At 38.6% G+C, this 18,928-nt stretch overlaps 1 protein-coding gene across 1 annotated transcript; it reads left to right on the top strand.

Annotated features, from left to right (window-relative positions):
• Positions 1–1,474: 1,474 nt before the first annotated feature.
• LOC135155194 (zinc finger protein 888-like) lies at positions 1,475–17,185 on the top strand. Its single transcript, XM_064104060.1, has 7 exons — positions 1,475–1,659; positions 7,210–7,387; positions 8,010–8,292; positions 9,185–9,402; positions 10,690–10,863; positions 12,711–12,963; positions 13,696–17,185. Exons 2-7 carry the CDS (start codon positions 7,262–7,264, stop codon positions 15,444–15,446), a joined length of 2,805 nt encoding a protein of 934 aa, XP_063960130.1. The 5' UTR covers positions 1,475–1,659; positions 7,210–7,261; the 3' UTR covers positions 15,447–17,185.
• The last annotated feature ends 1,743 nt before the right edge of the window (positions 17,186–18,928 follow it).

An 18,928-nucleotide genomic window follows, 5' to 3' on the forward strand; every position in this document is an offset into this window, starting at 1 on the left:
TATGGCATTTTAAAGTTTCCCTTCATTTCACAAAACAGTTCCTATATGCACATCTCGGTCGGTATGTAAATGAGGAACAGATGACATTACTCACTCAATATTTCTTTTGTATTTCAAGCATTGTGCTTGTTTGATTTTTCTTTATTGATTCAAATCAACATTTTTCTGAGGTGGACTTGGCCTTTAAACACATCGCCAATGAATGCACACACAACAAACACAACCGCATGGTAATTCTCATCATAGCCAACGTACGTGTTCCACCTCCACACACAGACATTCACACACCAAGTCGAAGTCATGCGGGCTCCCCATTCACTCATGTGTTTTAAAACTCGCGCGCTTGTGCTCACGTGGACGGCTTGCCGCGAATTTGCATACGATGCAAATTAATTTGGGATTTACGCGCTCTACGTATGGCTTCGTTGTCAAGAAAATAGACGAGTACGCCACGCAGGCCTCTAGATTTCGCTTGTCTGCACAAGGGTATTTCCAAATTGATTTTGCATTGTGATCTTGTGTAATCAGCCCAAAACTGAGTGCACCATCGAAATCAGCGATCCCGGAAATACTTAAGAAAGTTTGTAGCACCCTCAATTGCTGTGCTGTCGCAATTTTGTATTATCTTTACTTCATAATATAAGAGAAAACTTGTCCTTATGAGCATATTATAGGAAATTTAATTCCCTTTCGAACCATATCATTTTTGTTTGAAAAAAAATGATCAGATCACAATTTTCTGAGCTTTCAAAGGGGACCTTGTATTAAAAAAGTGTGTGCCATTTTCGCTTTAGTACGCGACGCGCATTGACGTGCGTGTATTATTAGGTATTAAAATTCATCATTCGCTTTAATACTATTGAATAGCCTACTTAGTCTTAGAGTTAGAGAAATTACTTCAACACAACAACCAACCTGCAGATAGCCGGAAGAACAACAAAGAAGAACTTGCCAAGAAGTACCGTACGGTATGGGCAGAGACTCCCGCAGCTATCGCTGAGACTGAGACTATTGTTTGATCGTCCAGACACCCTACTCTGATCTAGCCACCTCCTGTCCTATGGCTATGCTATGTTCGCTTTACCCTTGCACAGTATACCAAGGGATATTGCTCTTGCACAAATTGAACGAGTAAGTCACAGAATTTTGACTCCCCCATTGGTATGTGTATGCATAAAGAATTACATGCACTCGTGAACGCACGCGTCACCGTTTGTACCCGAGTCACTGTTGTTATTGAACGACTTCTTCTTTTTCTTCTTCTTATAAAGTACGGTACAGTCCACCGACTGGTGTATATTGTACATACCTAAAAAACCTGTAATAGCTGCAACCACTGGTTGATCCTTTTAAGTGCTTGGCCTTGTTGAAATTTCGATAATTTTGGCTAGAATTAGTCTTGGCTCAGCGTAGTAGAATTCCTCGAAATTTGAGGAAATTTCTCCGGCCGCGGCGGCCGCGCCGGCGCGCACGCACCGCAGCCGCACAAAGCAAGCCAGACAAAAGGAAGAGGGCGCATGATCAACCGTCTTTTTTGGCCTTGCTTGCCTTCCTTAGCTTTTTGCTGACCGCAATTACGGTATTTTTTACGGTACTTGGACCTTGGAGAGCTCGAGAGCTATTCTATATTCGAAGATTGAAGATTTGGTGAATTAAAAGGCAAGTTTAATGTTTGCATTTCACGCATTTTTTTTTTTCAGGCGGATGTTTTACGGTACCGTACCAACCCACCTGGTGACACATCCAAATTTTAATGCACGTAAGCGAGTACGAATCATCATGTTTTTGTGATGGATGTTACCGAATTGCACATAAGCTGAGTCGCTATTTAAAGCATGCAAGCATACGCCTAAGTGCGAGGTTAGTCGACGACCACAGAAAAGGCTCAGCGTAGCCGTAGGCCTCAGGCTCAGCCAAGTATGGTAGTGCCTAGACAGCTGGCAGCCGTCTGTTTCGAGGAGTTTTTTAACATTTTTTTATTTTTTAAATTCCTCCTCGTACACAGACGGCTCGCTACCGTGCAGCCACCATTAGGGGACTTGCAATGCAAAATCCCCCCGTCGGGGCTCTTCAATTTTTGTCTTTAATGAATAAATTTTTTGAAAATTAACGCGACCAAAATGCAAATTAATATTCCCTCTTGCCATTAATTGCCAAAAAACAGAGAAAAATCAAGTTAAAAGGAACAAAAACAGTGACTTACCTCGGCTGTCGCGCAAATTCACTTCCCCGTTTTATCCGCTCTTAAGTACATAAACATATGGCCATTGAGTCCCCTGTACAGATCGCGCTAGAACTTCGGTCTCTGTATTTGGTGAATGAAGCCAACGGAGTTCAGCTGAACAACCAACATAACAGAGACTGAAGCTTTTGGTCTAGGTAGTGCCTAGTATACAAATAATGCATGCAGCCGAGAGCGTTAGTGGAAATGTAACCCAGAGAGCTCCGGCCCGCGTAGCGGGCCGGAGCCCAGACGCTCAGTGTGCAAACGGGCATTCAGGTGAGAGTACCGTGAAGTTTGGTCAAAATAATTTTGATAATAAATAATTAAAACAGAAATTAAGCACTTACCACGATTGTATGGATGATAGTCTAACGAGTGGCAGTTTCCTGACATCGAGGCACAGACTGGAACCTCAAAAAACGATCAGTTCTGTCGCGGTGGCTCTCCTTCTTTCAAAATTCATAGCAAAATGGCCGTTCGAGAGGGTGTAGGGCGCATGCGCGAATTTGACAAAGTCTATATGCGCTAGTGCTATACTAGCCTCGGTCTCGATCGGCCATTTTGTGTTGAATTCTGAAAGAGGAGAGCTACCGCGACAGAACTGATCGTTTTTTGAGGTTCCAGTCTGTGCCTCGATGTCAGGAAACTGCCACTCGTTAGACTATCATCCATACAATCGTGGTAAGTGCTTAATTTCTGTTTTAATTATGTATTATCAAAATTATTTTGACCAAACTTCACGGTACTCTCACCTGAATGCCCGTTTGCACACTGAGCGTCTGGGCTCCGGCCCGCTACGCGGGCCGGAGCTCTCTGGGTTAGTGGAAATGCAGAGCACGCGAGGTTTCTTTAGATAGGTGTCGCACTGTGCACGAGCCGCTTGCGGCGAGTGCCCAGTGTGCTCCATCTGAAGAAACCGAGCTTTCTCTGCATTTACTTTTACGCACGACAGAGCAAGTGCATTATTTGTTTTATAAAATAGCAACACAGAAACAATTTTTTTTAAAGTTACACTTTACAGTACAGTTTTGTTGGACTTCTACCGCACTGGTTTGCTTGAGCGTGCAATGTCAATTTTCGTTGCACACCTTTTGCACTACCGTGCAGTGCACAAAAAAAGTTGGATGTCATGTGACGCGTATTGACCAATCGCGATGCTTGAAATAATACAGCTATTTTATAATGGATCGTATTACCGAACACTTTTCATGAATTCAATCATATCAAAAACATTATTCTCATAAAATTCACCAAACTTTAAGTTAATCTCTCTCTCTTGTATCCTTCCTCCGTTAAGGTTGGAGATCGCTGGTAACAGTTGAAAAATGTAGACACTTCCTAAGAGTTGTTAGAGCTGGTGAAGTTGCCATATAAATACACAATTACCTACAAAATATAAATATGTAAAATTATAAGAAATTTGACGAAATCGTTTTTCCTTTTGACGATATTTATTAGCTTCCATTTCGGACAATCGGACCCCTCTCCGCATGTGAAATATTTTGGTCACTTGAAAAAGGTATCGTATTACCGAACGTGTGTTTTTTTATTGGAAAAGTTGAGAAAACAACAAAATCACTGATTACTATTTAATAGCTGTTTTTACCATATTTGATTATTTTTAGAATATTAAGACTTTGAAAATGTGTTTTTGACCATTTTTCATCATCTTTCTATTCAAGTTCCCTTTGGAAGGATGTTGCAAAGAATTGAGCGTATGAAATTATTTTCTGATGCGTACGATGCGCGCGTTCGGTAATACAAGGCCGGTCGGTAATACAATCACTCACTATACCTATAACCAAGGCTCCACATTAACTTTTTTTGGTGGTGGCCCGTTCGGGCCACCAAACCATCAAATTTTTTATTTTGCTGGCCCGATATTAAAGTTTGGTGGCCCGAAAAATATAAAGAAAAACATTAAAAATGAATAAAACAAACTTCTGAAATATTAATTCTGCAGCCACTACCACTATGTTACTTTTACTTTATACATGTAAACCTTGTTTGCTGTTATTTTACTTTGCTAATTGATAAATGTTTCTATCGTTGTAAAAATGAAATGATTGAAAGAGAATAAATTAATTGTTGTTCGCAGGTTGTGTGGACTTTTTTTTTAATCTCTGTATAGAGATAATGGTAAAGTAAATAAATAGTGCCTAGCAAATTCAGATAGATGTACAAAACAATGGTTTTTCCTTCCTTTCTCTTTGAATCCTAAAACCTAGAATATGCATGCCCCAAATCCAGTTTATTTCTGTTTTCTCTTTTGCAGCATATTGTAGAAGGAGAAAATCACAGAAAAATATGCTGCAAAATTAGAACAATGCATAAAAGTGGGAAACAAACGAAAATAATTTTCAAAAAGTATATTACAAAAAGAAAACAAAAATAATAAAAGAAATTAGTGAAATAAAACAAAAGAAAGAAAATGAAGAAAGAAAAAACAAAGAACAGGGAAAAAAAGAAAAGAAAAATTAGAGAGAAAAAAGGAAAGAAAATGAAAGAAAAATTAATAAAACAAAGTTAATAAAAAAATGGGGAAAAGGGGAAAATTAAGAAGCCATTACATACATTTTTTAACAGCTGTGGCAATAGTCTATTCTGACTGGAATATAATTAAAAGCCAAGCAAATAATTTTCCCTTACTTTTCAAGTTGGGAATGGCACATTTTTATTCTTATATCCTTTAGTTTGTATTATTTTATTTTCAGTAGAAACATATTTTTTAATCAGGCATATTCAATGGGAAGGGGTATAAATGGTTTAACCACTGTCAAAAAAAAATGAAAGGAAAAAAAAAAAGAAAACGGCAAAAATTATATCTGGAAAAAAAGTGTGAGAAAAGTCCTTCCCTATATTTGCCAAAATGTTGGGGAAAAAATCACATTTCATATCAATGAAATGCCTTCCCAAAGTATTTACTTTCTCAAGAGTGGTTTAAGAAGTCATTTATAAAATCCTCCATCTTTATTTGAAGAATTGTAATACCTATTTCATAAAAAAAATAACTTTTTTGACAATTTTTACCCTGTTTGCGAAATTCGACCATCTTATGACATGCGATCATGTCTATTTCTGTCAGTGTCAGGGATATGCTCTGCTGAGCTGAGAGACTTCATCTTCTGGCTCCGGCCATGCCGGCCGTGGCATCCCCTCGGCTTCGGCATGTTCGGCTCCGTACGTCAATATGACGCCATGCAGGGTGACCAGATTTCACAAATTGAAATACGTGACAATCGACAAAGCACACTACATCTACACGAGCGGATCGACCGAGCCAGGTCTAAAAAAAAATTCAACAAAGAATGCTACACAATGCTAGACTTGTAAAAAAATATATATAAAGAAAAGGAAGGGAGGGTGAACGAAAGAATGAAGGATCGAGAGAAAGAAATGAGGAAAAAAAATGGATGAATTGAGAGGAAAGAAAGACAGTGAAGGGGGAAATGAAGTAAATGAAATAAAGGAAAAAATATAAGATGGATTAAAGAAAGAATACAAGAAAGAAAAAGGGTTTCCGTCATTCTTTGAAATGAATAAAGAATGAAAGAAAAAGAAAGGAAGGAAGGAAGGGAAGATGTGTGAAAGAAACAAAATAAAGGAGAGAAAGCAAAAAAGAAAGTGAGTAAGGCGGAAGAAAGAAAGAGTGAATGAAGGAAAGAAAATGTTTTCTTCATTCTTTGAAAGAAACAAAGAAAGAAAAACATGAAGGGAGTAAGGAAGGAAGGGAAAGAAAAAATAAAGGGGAAAAATTGAAGGAAGGAAAGGATGAAAGGAGGAGAGAATGAAAAAGAAGATAATGGAGAGAAAGAGCAAAAAGGAGAAGGGAGAAGGAAGCAAAGAAAAGTTTAAGTAAAGAGAGAATGAAGGAAGAAAATTTTAAAAGGAGGAAAGAAAGAAAAATGAACAGAAGGATCAGGGAAGAAAGCTTTATAAGTTCTTGGCTCAAATGCTGGGTAAGTTATTAAAGAGTTGGTCCAGGCTAGAGATATTTATATTTCAATTAATACTAGTAGAGTAAAATTCACAGAGCAAAATGCTGAAAATTTGATCAAATTTGGAAAACAAATAACAAATTTTTTGAATTTCAAAGATTTGCATTATTCTGGTGAAACAGTTCTACAATGTAGGCATGTCTTTATGAATATTCAATAGATGGGCTGATGATGTCATATCTCCACTTGTTCTATTGTATTTTATTACCGGTATATGAAATTAGGTCTATTCAATTTTTTTTTCTACCAAGAACTAAGACAATTGGATTGACAACTGATTAATAGCATTAGTTATTTATTGCTGCAACTTATTTCATCATTATAATGGAGACATCATTTTTAAAAAATGAAACAATTATGATTTTATGTAGTAACATAAGAACAAGGAAAGTGGGAATATGACATCATCATCCCACTTATTGGATATTCATGATGATGTGCATGTAACTGTTTTTACAAAATTGAAACTAAAAGTTTGACTGACTGAATACTGGACAGTGGCTGAAAGTCACTTAATACTTGGCATTTTACCTTAGACCACAAAGTAGATCTACCCCCCCTCTCCTCGATTATTAACAATTGTAAATTGCCAAAGACACATGAATGATGTTGGCTGCCCTGACCTGTCTTATTTTTGCTCTGACATTTTGGATGGAGTAGGCTGGATTAAAAGATTTATTAGAGTTGATAAATATGAAAATGTATGTAGGCCTGTAAAATGGTATTGTATTGGAGTTATCCATCTAGGAAAGGCATTTGCAATAGCATTTGACCATTCAATTTGTACACATTTATCAGTAGTAACTTACTCTTGCTATTTGCGTAAAAAAGAAACCTGTATCAAATTAATGTGCAATTAGTGCAAGTCTACCGGTAGATATCAGAAAATGTGTGTTTCCACCTATTTTCTGCACTTAACCTAAGATCATTAGAGTGTGAAAAATCACAATCTTCAATGTCATAGCCGTTTACTGCTCTTTCAAACAGGTTATTCAACCTTTGCTGAGTTTTGTGTCTTTGGATTCAGAAGGCTTTCGGGATGAACTACCTGAACTATGATGGCCCAAATCAGCAGTCCCAGCAGCAGCCTCATAGCACAGCTTCTGTTTCTCACCACTCACAACATATGAGCCTCTCGTTCCCACAGCACTTACAACTCAGGGATGTAAGTTATCCAGATTTTTCTGGGATTCTTGAATTTTTTTTGAGCGCGATGATGCACCACCATACCGCAAGCCTGAAAGAAATCGCACTCTTTGAAAATTGAAAATAGAAAATCTGCAAACTTGTAAATGGTCCAGACAAGTTCTTTGCATAAACAAAATGTCTAGAAACCCTTTTTAATAATATCTCGTCCAGGTTTACCCTAAAAGAAATATTGATGCACAAAGGGTTGATGACCAAAAGGTTTGAAAAAACATTTCAAAGTCATTAATGAGTTTCCACAACCATAATTAATAATTTGTTCACCTGCTATGTTGATTTTTTTCTTTAACTACATGTACATGCAGAGTGACAGCTTAATTAATTGTTTTTCTCTTTTATAAATTTATCTCTTCATTATGCCTTAATACATACATGTATATACATGTATCAAAGTATGTGCCAGATTGCACAATTTTACCCCTTAGCAACAAATTCCACACTGATGGGGGGGGGGTAGCTGTTCTCCCCTACCCTCGTTCCACTGGGATCGAGTTGCTTCGCTCCTTCACCTCATTAGTAATTTCAAGATTTTTTTTGGCTAACCACTTACAATCCTTTTACAACTTCATCCCGTCTTGCAGCAACAAGGTTCTTTCCTGCAACCCCACCACTTGCAAGCAACAACCGCACCTTCTGGCAGTGGCAGTTCTCACCTACAGCAACTGCAGCAGCCTCAAGGAGGGCAGCCATTACCCTTGCTGAACCATGGGAGTCTGCCTAGTTTTGCGCATGTCCTTGGAGGAGAAGGTGGAACCGAAGGGGGTCTGTTGCAGCAGGGTGTTCCATCGATGTCACATCGAGTTCAGGTGGTTAGAGGCCCTCCGCAGGGCGTGGACAACCTATTCTCGGCAGTGATACAAGAAGGTGAGCACATGATAAATAGGTTTTCTAATAGACCATATGATGTCATGCTATGAGAGCGCCCTTCCTCAAGAGGATATAGTGATATGCGTTAAAACAGAGTTGAAGATGCGTCTATGCATGCAAGCAGCAAGGCAGTGGCTTCAATGATGGCGCAATAACGTCAGTGCATGATGTCTATTCAGCTGTAATGGAAAGGAGTAGGGAAAGGGGGATGCAGGAGAGTGATTATATCATATTGAATCGCTCAGATGTAGCTAGAGATATATGTAGTCCAGGGAGGTGTTTCACAAAGATTTAAGTGTACGGTATACATGTATATAACGCATACCCGCATTGGTCAGATCATGCATACTAGGGCATATTTATCAAACAAATTATGTGTTACATGTGCACGTCAGCATTCAAGCATAACTCTAAATCACTCTTCATTCTTTGTGAAACACCCACCAGATTGTATGTTGATGGAGGGAAGCTTTCTTTCCTAGAGCTAACATAGAGGATATGACTCCCAACTCCCTATCCCAGTGCCAGCCCCCTGAGTTGAGCTGAGGGGATTAGCACTGTGGTCGGGATTTGGGGAGCCAGTCCCTCGACATTAGCTTTAGGAAAGATAGCTTTCCTTATCAACATCATATCTGGACCAAAATGAATGCAATGCAGGCTGTAAATTCTTATCAAGGGCAAGGTCAATTCAATTTAGTGCACATTTCTATGTTACAGCACCAAGGGGAAATCACTCAAAATCATGCCCAAGGCCGACTTTGGGGGACATTGAGGCCAATTGATCCAAGGCCGTGAGCTTGGTGTTGGATTAATTCAAGCCTTGTCGTGACTCCATTGGAATGGAGTTCTAATGAGGCTATTACTATGTACCTTGTCATTGCATCAACAGATATCAACGCTTCTTCCCGTCGGCCTGAACCTCCTGCTCCACAACCTCAAGAACAACTCTTGTCAACCTCGACCACAATGTCCACTCAGGCCACTGCTACCCCAACACGGTCAACCACGCTCAGCCGACCCCCTCTGGCTGAGAAGTCGGCTACGACGGTGAACGTCGGAGGAAACAATCAGAGGTCTACCAGTCACAAGGTTGACAAGACTGGAAAGGTATCAAGACCGGAATTTATCCATGATGTTTGGCATCAGTGCACCTATTTTGAGGAAAATCATAACAAAAATAGATAAATATGTGCATATATCTCAGCATAATTTGAAAATGAAATATATATACATATACATGTATATCTATCTCAGCACAAATTGATAGTGAAATACCAAGCAATTTCATTGGGGGAAAACCTTACAAGTGTACAATAATTTGCATTGACAGGACCTATTATGGCTGACACCTGAAGGATCGTTGGATTGACTCCTCCCTTAGTCTGCAAACCACCCAATTTTAAATTGGGTTAATTTGTATAAGACATGGTTTCAAAGAAATTCATTTATTTTTATTTTTTAGTTGAAATTTAAATTTCCTCTCTTGAGATGTAAAATGCACCAAATTTTCAAAGTGAAATTATTTCATGCTTGTATTAAGATCCTTTGCCATCTGTAATAATTTTTTTCTAGATTGTAATGATATTTTATTTGGCATTTAGGTTTTCTTTAAAAATTTCTGTGACATTGTAACTTTTTGAAACTTGCTTTTCTTTGATACTGATTCAGTACATCAGGGGCGAATCCAGGATTTTCCAAAAGGGAAGGCATTTTGTACAGGGAAAATTTTGACAAGCAAAAAAAAAGTTTTCACTACAAAATGGAAGTAATTTTCTTCTAGGACAAATTTGTTTAAAGGGGGAGTGGACTGCGTGTGGTGTCTTATTGACTGTGTGTTATAAATGCATAGTCTTAAAATATACGTTTTCAGATATCTACTAATACTACAGAGAATTAATTGACCTATAATTGTATTTGTATAGAGAAACTAAAATGTTTTGAGAAGAAAAGTAATTGTTTTGCTACTTGGTAGCATAATTAGTGCGGTATGAATGTACAGAGCAGTTAATTAGCATGTTATCATTCAAGTGGGTCTATATTACTAGACTACACTAGCATTATGGGTCAGGAAACTGGCCAGGTATGAGTAGTTGAGGACTCGAGCTGGCGCTATTGGTTCTTATCTGCTTAAAAAAAATAAAATTAAAAAAAAGGTCCTCACTTGTGTATGCATGACATTTGTGTCTCTCAAAAAGGGAGGGGGAGGGGGTGGGCATGGGCTAGATGTGCCTCTTTCTGGTTCCGTTAGTGTCGCAAATGCATAATGCACTTGATAATTGTTACATATCTGTTTTAAAGTATCCTAGAAAGTATTGATGTGAGAAATGTAGGTTTTCTTTGAAAGTTTTCCGTAACCTTGATTTCTTTGTCTTCCACCCTGTAAATCTATTTTAGAAGCAGCATTCAAACCTTCCTCAGGGGTTCAGATACCAGTTCAAAGACAAGGACGGAAGCGCCATCAACGGAGTTGTGGTCGACCGATTCATCCAGAGATCTCAGTGGTTTGGTCCTTTTAACGGGTCACTGCTAGACGAGGAGGACGGTCAAGACATAGGCTCAACTTGGGAGGTACGTGAATGCAGGAATGGATGGGTGGTTTCAGGTTCGGTGTTGAGCTTTTGGTGTTGGTGTTAGGTCAATTTTTACTTGATTATCCTTAAAGGTCAAGTCCACCCCAGAAAAATGTTGATTTGAATAAATAGAGAAAAATCAAACTAGCATAATGCTGAAAATTTCATCAAAATCGGATGTAAAATAAGAAAGTTATGGTATTTTAAAGTTTCGCTATTTTTCACAAAACAGTGATATGTACAACTCAGTGGCATGCAAATGAGTCAGTCAATGTCCATCACTCACTATTTTTTTTTTATTGTTTGAATTATACAATATTTCATATTTTACAGATTTGACAATGAGGACAAACTTGACTAAACCATATAGTATTCAAGAATGCTAATTCCACATGTTCAGGAAGGAATTAATCATTATTTCAGTTTACAATGAGGAGAAAATTTGAATATTTCATGTAATAACATACATAAGAAATAGTGAGTGGATGACGTCATCAGTCTCCTCATTTGCATACCGACCAGGATGTGCATATAACTGTTTTGTGAAATTAAGAGAAACTTAAATATATCATAACTTTCTTATTTTACATCCGATTTTGATGAAATTTTCTGTGTTATGCTTGTTGGATGTTTTCTCTTTATTGAAACCAAATTTTTGTTGGGGTGACTTGTCCTTTAAAAGTCGCTCACTAGATGTTGAGTTGTCAAATTTGTGATCTGGATCATTAGTGTAAACTCAGAGTAGGTTTTGGAGTTAGGAAACACAATCCAAATTGTGCTACCAATGCCAACATCAACACCGGACAAGTTTGAAATCACTCAGTGGGTGATTTCAAGTATAATTTGGTGTTGAAATCTGGTGTTGGTGGTGACAACACCAGCCACAACACCGTACTTGAAATCAGGCTGGTGTTGGGATTGACCTCGGAAAAATATGACATATTTCCGGCAGTTCGTGTTGTAGGCTGGTGTTGAATGTCGTCTGCTTAACCCAGCACTGCGGCCGATGTTGACAATCTACGTGCAATTTCCCCATTCACCAACACCAACCCCCAGGGATTGGGAAAATGATTTGAATGATTTGAAGTTCGGTGTTGGTGTTGGCAATCTCAAGCTCGTGAACAGGCCGCGAACATGATGAAACATCCCCGTAAAATTAGCTTTTACAGTTAAGATGAGTACAAATAATTTGAGCTTTATATATTGTGATAAAGAATAATATTCACCTACACCCGACAAAGGAAATTATAATTGGTATAGTGTCGAAATCTGTCTTTCTGACGGTCAATCGGATCGGGGTCGCCTTAGCCACTTACCCGTCTCTGTGGTCTAGTGCTTAAGGCACCGGCGTTCAAAGCTGGGGGCCTGGGTTCGATTCCCTGGCAGAGACATTTTTTCGGCATCACCAATTTTTCCAAAGGGTAGATAGCTCTGGGGAACCTTGATTTAAGCTACGCGTACCATTGTTCTCTTCATCCATTTCTTTCACAAAATATTGAAATAAAAGAGTTGCCAAAGCTGTTGTACATGTATAATTTCACACATTTATATATATATATATATATATATATATATATATATATATATATATATATATATACATATATATATATCAAGTGCAAATAGGAACTAGAGAAGTTCATGTATAAAAAAGGTGAGTAAATATGGGCTTAAAAACAAGGATTACGGTTGAGGTTTTCTTCTGTAGAGCCCACAATATCTTGTGTCTCTACCATTGCACATTGCAGCTGACTTCACGAAAAATGGCAAAGCGCACTCTTAATGACACTTATGACATGTTTCCTTTGTATCAGACATTTCTACATCTTTTTCGTGATTTTCCAGCTATGTTTTCAAGGAAACGTGTTGTTCTACCTTGATGGCAGTAACATCACCCATAACAATTGGTTATACCACATCAGTCCAGCAAGGACCACAGCTGAGCAGAACCTAGAGGCCTTCCAGCATTACGGAGATATCTACTACAGAGCGATAGACAACATCCAACCCGGTACAGAACTCAAGGTCTTCTATTCGGATGAATACAGGGAGAAGATAGGATGCAAAATAAAACTGGACGATCTGGGGTTCAATAAAGGTGAGTCACGTCCGTTGGTTTCTCGACGAGGGAGTTCATCTTAGCTCTGCCGACCGTGCAGAATTTCAAATATTACAGAGTTAGAGTTGATGAGGCCGATGGAGAAAAGTGTCTTCCAAAGACTTTTGTATATATCACCCTTTCTCCTTGAACATTTGGCGCAATATTTTCACAATGTGTCCTCCATCTTTTAAGACCAACTTTATGACACCCGGGTACATTGTTGTGTAGATTTATGCACATACTTTTGTACGGTATGTATGTCACACCAAAAAAGGTAATTTTGTGTACAATATCAATACAAATTGTGTTTTCAGTCATATATTTGAAGGTAATAAGATCCTTGCTGTTTTGCTGTTCTATTCATATCTTTCTCTTTCTTTTTATCTCTTTCTCTCTCTCACTCTCTCTCTCTTTCTCTCCCTCCTGACCTTCAATTTCAACATTTTTACGGTAAGGTCACTTTTCCATCGGTCTCCTTTCTATTATAACCGCACAAATCAGAAGACAAGAATATCAAAAGGGCACAACAAATCGCCAAGGCTGATGAATGGGGTCTCAACGCTAGTCAATACAACATCCTAGGCCATAGCTTTCTATGGCCATGGAATAATACAAGCCTTGCTCTCTCAATCTCACTCCCTCATACAATCTTTATTTCTTTACCAGCCCTTTTCCATTTGCATTTCCTCTACATTCTCTTCTTACTTTGTTTTTGTTTTTTTTACTTAGAGGCTGACTGTTTCAAGTGTCACATGTGTGAGGAAAGGTACCATGGATCCAAGGTCATGCTCCGCCACATCAAGTTCAGTCACATGAAGGACAACCAGACACCGAATGTGAATAGCAATCTCAAGGACAGGATGACCAAGAAGGCCAGATTGATGGAGTCACTGAAACACCCTTTACCCGAACAAAGGCACCAGGAATCTCAAGAAACTGGTCGTAAGGTTCCATCCAGCGATCAGGAGGGAGACTTTGTCTGTGCCACCTGTGGCAAACGGTTTCAAACAGAAGGTCGTCTGCAGGTCCACGAGCGCTTCCACGAAAGCACCTGTGAGTTTGAGTGTGACGTGTGCCACGATGTCTTCAAGACGTCGCTTACGCTGCTGAGACACAAGAAGATCCACGATGAAGTCCGGATTAAGTGTACGCTGTGTTCCAAGGAGTACAGCAGTCGTGGTCATCTTTCCCGCCACATGCATGTTACACATGGGTTTGAACGGAGGAAAGGAAACCTTGTGTGCATGGGCTGTCAAAATTATTTTGACTTTGAAGATAATATGTTACAACATCTTCAGCAATGTAAGAAGCTTCAGGCAATGAGAGAGAAAATTCAAGCAATGGCAGGAGAAGATGATGTAAGTGATGGCTCTGACAGAGCTGATGATGGTTCATTTCTGAAGGAGACGATCAGTTCGGAATCGGAGAAGGTCATCGGGAACTTGGCTAAATCATCAGAAAGTGATCAGAAATCTGGCTACATTGTACCAGAGATCAGGTGTTCCTTATGTGGCAAGAACTACACTTCACGTTCTCGCCTTCACCGACATCTGGATGACGTACATGGCTTTGCGTTCGGGTCAGGGAAACTCTTGTGCATGGGTTGTTCGAAGGAGCTAAATCCGAAAGGCAAAATAGCTCGGCATGTGGCAAACTGTGAAGGACTTGCTGTGTTTTTGAAGAAAAGAAAGAAGGAGAGGAAGAAACACAGACCAAATGTTGTAATCACTGATGAAGAGGATGATGAAAGTGATAGTGATGATAGTGAACAACAAACAAAAGAAGGAGAGGGTGATGAAGGGACAAAGATTGATATGCTTGGAGTTCGCTTAAATCAATACTCTAAAAAACCCTTTAAGTGTACCCATTGTAGCCAGAGATATGCCAGCAAAGATAGATTAGAACGCCATAAGCGCAACAAACATCCAAACGTCTCTGTGTTCCCATGTGACCACTGCGACAAGGTCTTCCCTTATAAGAACCGGCTAGCGAAACACCTTCACTCGCACAACAAGGAGAAACGCTACAAGTGCCACCAGTGTCCTCGCAGCTTCGCATCGCAGAGCGCCGCCACGAACCATCAAGAGGAACACACGGACGCAAGGCCGCATAGATGCGAACCCTGCATGAGGGCTTTCCGGACTCGAAAATCCCTGCTCAGCCACAACAGAAGGTTACACGCTGACCGCAAGATGCGCTTTTCTTGCTCGTTCTGTGATAAGAAGTTTCCAGAGAGGACCGACCTGCGCATACACGAGCGCCGCCACAAGGGTATAAGACCGCACGTTTGTTTGGTTTGCGGGAAGGGGTTCTCATCTAAATACTCCATGACAGTACATGTCAGGATCCACACTGGTGAAAAGCCTTTCAAATGTGAATTCTGCGACAAAGCTTACGCCTTGAATCACCATCTAGAGCAGCATCTTAGATCCCACTCAAATGTTGGTCAGTTGCAGATAACTGGATCCACTCAGCCTTGAAAGTATCGCATGTTCATTCGGTGTGCAGTAGACTTCGTCTACAATTACCTTCCACAAGCGAAATGATTGCCAAAGTCAAAGCATTGTTAGTAGATTTCTGTAGTTCCAAGTAACGTTAGATTTAGCTGTTTTCAATTGTTTCCTGCCAACTTATTTAGTTCCATAAGATCAACTTCCTCTCTAAGAAAATTCAAGCTTTCATAAACTTTTAATACTATGTTATTAGACAATTAAACATTCCATCATGAACAGGATTATGATTAGCCATTTAAGTGATTTCATTAAAATATTTATTTTAATGATTTTTGTTTGTGTGTTAATCAGATTTTGCACCATTTTTATTTGCAAGTTTTTGTCTCACCTGTATAGCAGAGTGAGACTATAGGCGCCGCTTTTCCGACGGCGGTGTCGGCGTCAACACCAAATCTTAACCTGAGGTTAAGTTTTTGAAATGACAGCATAACTTAGAAAGTATGTGGACCTAGTTCATGAAACTTGGCCATAAGGTTAATCAAGTATTACTGAACATCCTGCCTGAGTTTCATGTCACATGACCAAGGTCAAAGGTCATTTAGGGTCAATGAACTTAGACCATGTTGGGGGAATCAACATCAAAATCTTAACCTAAGGTTAAGTTTTTGAAATGTCATCATAACTTAGAAAATATATGGACCTAGTTCATGAAACTTATACATAAGGTTAATCAAGTATTACTGAACATCCTGTGCAAGTTTCAGGTCACATGATCAAGGTCAAAGGTCAATGAACTTCAGCCATAATGGGGGTATCTGTTGAATTACCATCATAACTTTGAAAGTTGATGGATCTGACTCTTGAAACTTGGACATAAGACTAATCAAGTATCACTGAACATCCTGTGCGAGTTTCAGGTCACATGATCAAGGTCAAAGGTCATGTAAGGTCAAAGAACTTTGGCAAGTTGGGGGTATTTGTTGAATTGCCATCATATCTCTATAAGTGTATTGGTCTAGTTCATAACACGTGGAAATAAGAGTAACCAAGTATCACTGAACATCTTGTGCGAGTTATAGTAGTTTTCAAAATCAGCACTGCTGCTATATTGAATCGCGTGATGCAGGTGAGACGGCCAGAGGCATTCCACTTGTTTAATGAAATGCCCTGTGCTTTCTCTTCAGAAATATTTATATATTTTTTTATGAACTAGCAGCCCAGGTTATAAATAGCAAAAAAAAAAGAATAGAAAATAGAAGTTTTGGCATGGTTGTAATTGGTAATCGTGCATTTGCAATTGTTTACCTCATCCATAAAGGGTTTGTGAGATCTTGAATAAACAGTGTCCCATTTAGACATATTTGTGTAATGTTATGTATTAACATCTACATGTATAAAGTATTAATAGAAAGCTGAGAATAATTTGAAAAAGAGTTTCAAGATATGTTTCATTCCAAGGTTTGGTGTAATAGGCTAGAAGCAGCCATATGTAGTGAGAATTTTTCTTCACTTATACATTGAAAATCTTGTTGCTATGTCAAATTGTGTATGTTTATGTATGAAATGATGTTGGCAAGCCTTTTTAGCAGTTGTGGAGATACAACTGCAAAGTGGCTTAATTTGTAGTTTATGATTTATACATTTGAATATGCTCCTTCTTATCGTTGTATAATATTGCCTAAATGGACATCATACTCAAATATGGCGGAACTATTTTTGAAATATGATTTTTTTTTTTCGTAATACATATAGTGATGTAAATGTAATGCCATATGGCCTGCTGATGCTTGTTATTCAATTGCATTATGGGTATTTATGAGAGGATGAAGTAGAAGACGGTAATTATGGGAAAAGGAAGGAAGGTTTATGTGGGTCTATGAAGCGAGAGTAATATTGTGCCAATGTAGAATCAGAAGTACAATAAATGTGTTTTTTAAGTGTACCTTGAGGGGCTTTCACAGTTGCTCGTGCGATCGTTTGCGATCACGTGGTCACAATATATGTTGCACAGAATTGCAACGGTTGTAAGCAGTCGCACCACCTATTGTGAAAGGGGCTTAACCAAGAGGACATTCCAAGAGAAAATTGTAGGGGGAGGGGCGAGTGATAAATGTGAGGGGGGGGCAATGAAATTTAGAAAACAGGATAAGAGGATGACACGTGTGGTTATGGGGGAGGATGTGTGAGAGAGGGAAAGAAATAAGTACATGTAGTTGGAGGAGTGCGCGGAGGAGAAGGCAACGTAAAGGATTCAATGTAAGAAAGGAAGAATGCCCGAAAGGGGGAATAAACAGAAAAAAGGAAGAGATGTTTGTTAACGCTTGTATTGTTTTTAGCTAATGGTGAATGATTAATACTGTGAAATATACTTGAGTATTATTTAAAATTCTACTCTCAAGAACTTGTAGTAGCCGTTTGATTTTGATTTTTCGACCATCAGTAAGTAATATGAGAAAATGTAAATGATACAGGGATGCTCAGTGCTGGAAATAGTATGATTTAAACAGATAAAGAAAAATCAGACAAACAAAACACTGAAAATTTGATCAAAATCAGACAATCAAGTAACAAAGTTATGGTATTTTAAAGATTTGCATTATTCCGGTGAAACAGTTCCAGGCATGTCTTCATGAATATTCAATGAGCAAATTGATGATGTCATATCCCCTCTTGTTCTTTTTTTAATTTTTCATATGAATTTAGCTTAATTCAATTTTTTTCTACCAAGAACTGAAAAATTTGGATTGACAACTGATATAGTGCATTCGATATTTATTGCCGCAACTTATTTCATTACAGAGGAGACACATTATTCACACATGAATGAAAAAAAAATGAAACAATTATGATTTCATGTTATAACATAAGAAGGAAAGTGGGGATGTGACATCATCAGCCCACCTAATGAATATTCATGATGACGTGCATATACCTATATTTTCACAAAATAATGCTAAACTTTAAAAATTCAACAACTTCGCTATTTGTTATCAGATTTTGATGAAATTTTCAACATTTTCCTCTGTGAATTTTACTCTATTTTTTTTAGATATAAATATTTTCACCCCTTTAATATTAAAATCAGACATATCTAGCGCCCCCTATTGGCGATGATTTTTATTTATCCTTCTACTCTAATAGATCATCTTATAGGGATTGGATATTAAGAAGCTACAGACAACGATTATATCCTGAAGATTTCAGCCCAGTCCTTGCTTTGAAAAAGGTTTTATATCAAATTGAAAAACCACAGACATTTTACTTGAAACACACTTTCAGTTCTTAATCTCCATATCATAGCCGAAGGCAGCGGGGGAGGGGGCGTATGGAGGCAGTTGCCCCCCCCCCCCCCATTATTTTAATTTTTTTTTACAAAATTCACCAAAAGTTTGCACAAAATCCTTCAGTTTCATTTTATAAAATGCAAGTGCACTCTCACTACAAGCCTGGTCGCTCCTCGTCTTTTGAGTTTCTGTGAATTAAAATATTTACGTGTGTGCCCCCTCTCC

The sequence above is a fragment of the Lytechinus pictus genome, chromosome 8, assembly GCF_037042905.1.
Source record: "Lytechinus pictus isolate F3 Inbred chromosome 8, Lp3.0, whole genome shotgun sequence".
In the NCBI taxonomy this organism is placed as follows: Eukaryota; Metazoa; Echinodermata; class Echinoidea; order Temnopleuroida; family Toxopneustidae; genus Lytechinus; species Lytechinus pictus.

What these genes read in the sequence shown, in the direction of transcription:
- LOC135155194 (XM_064104060.1), top strand. Translation starts at nt 7,262, where the DNA reads ATGAACTACCTGAACTATGATGGCCCAAATCAGCAGTCCCAGCAGCAG. An exon ending in CTCGGCAGTGATACAAGAAG is followed by an intron (nt 8,293 to 9,184) that starts GTGAGCACATGA and finishes TTGCATCAACAG; the next exon opens with ATATCAACGCTTCTTCCCGT. An exon ending in AGGTTGACAAGACTGGAAAG is followed by an intron (nt 9,403 to 10,689) that starts GTATCAAGACCG and finishes AATCTATTTTAG; the next exon opens with AAGCAGCATTCAAACCTTCC.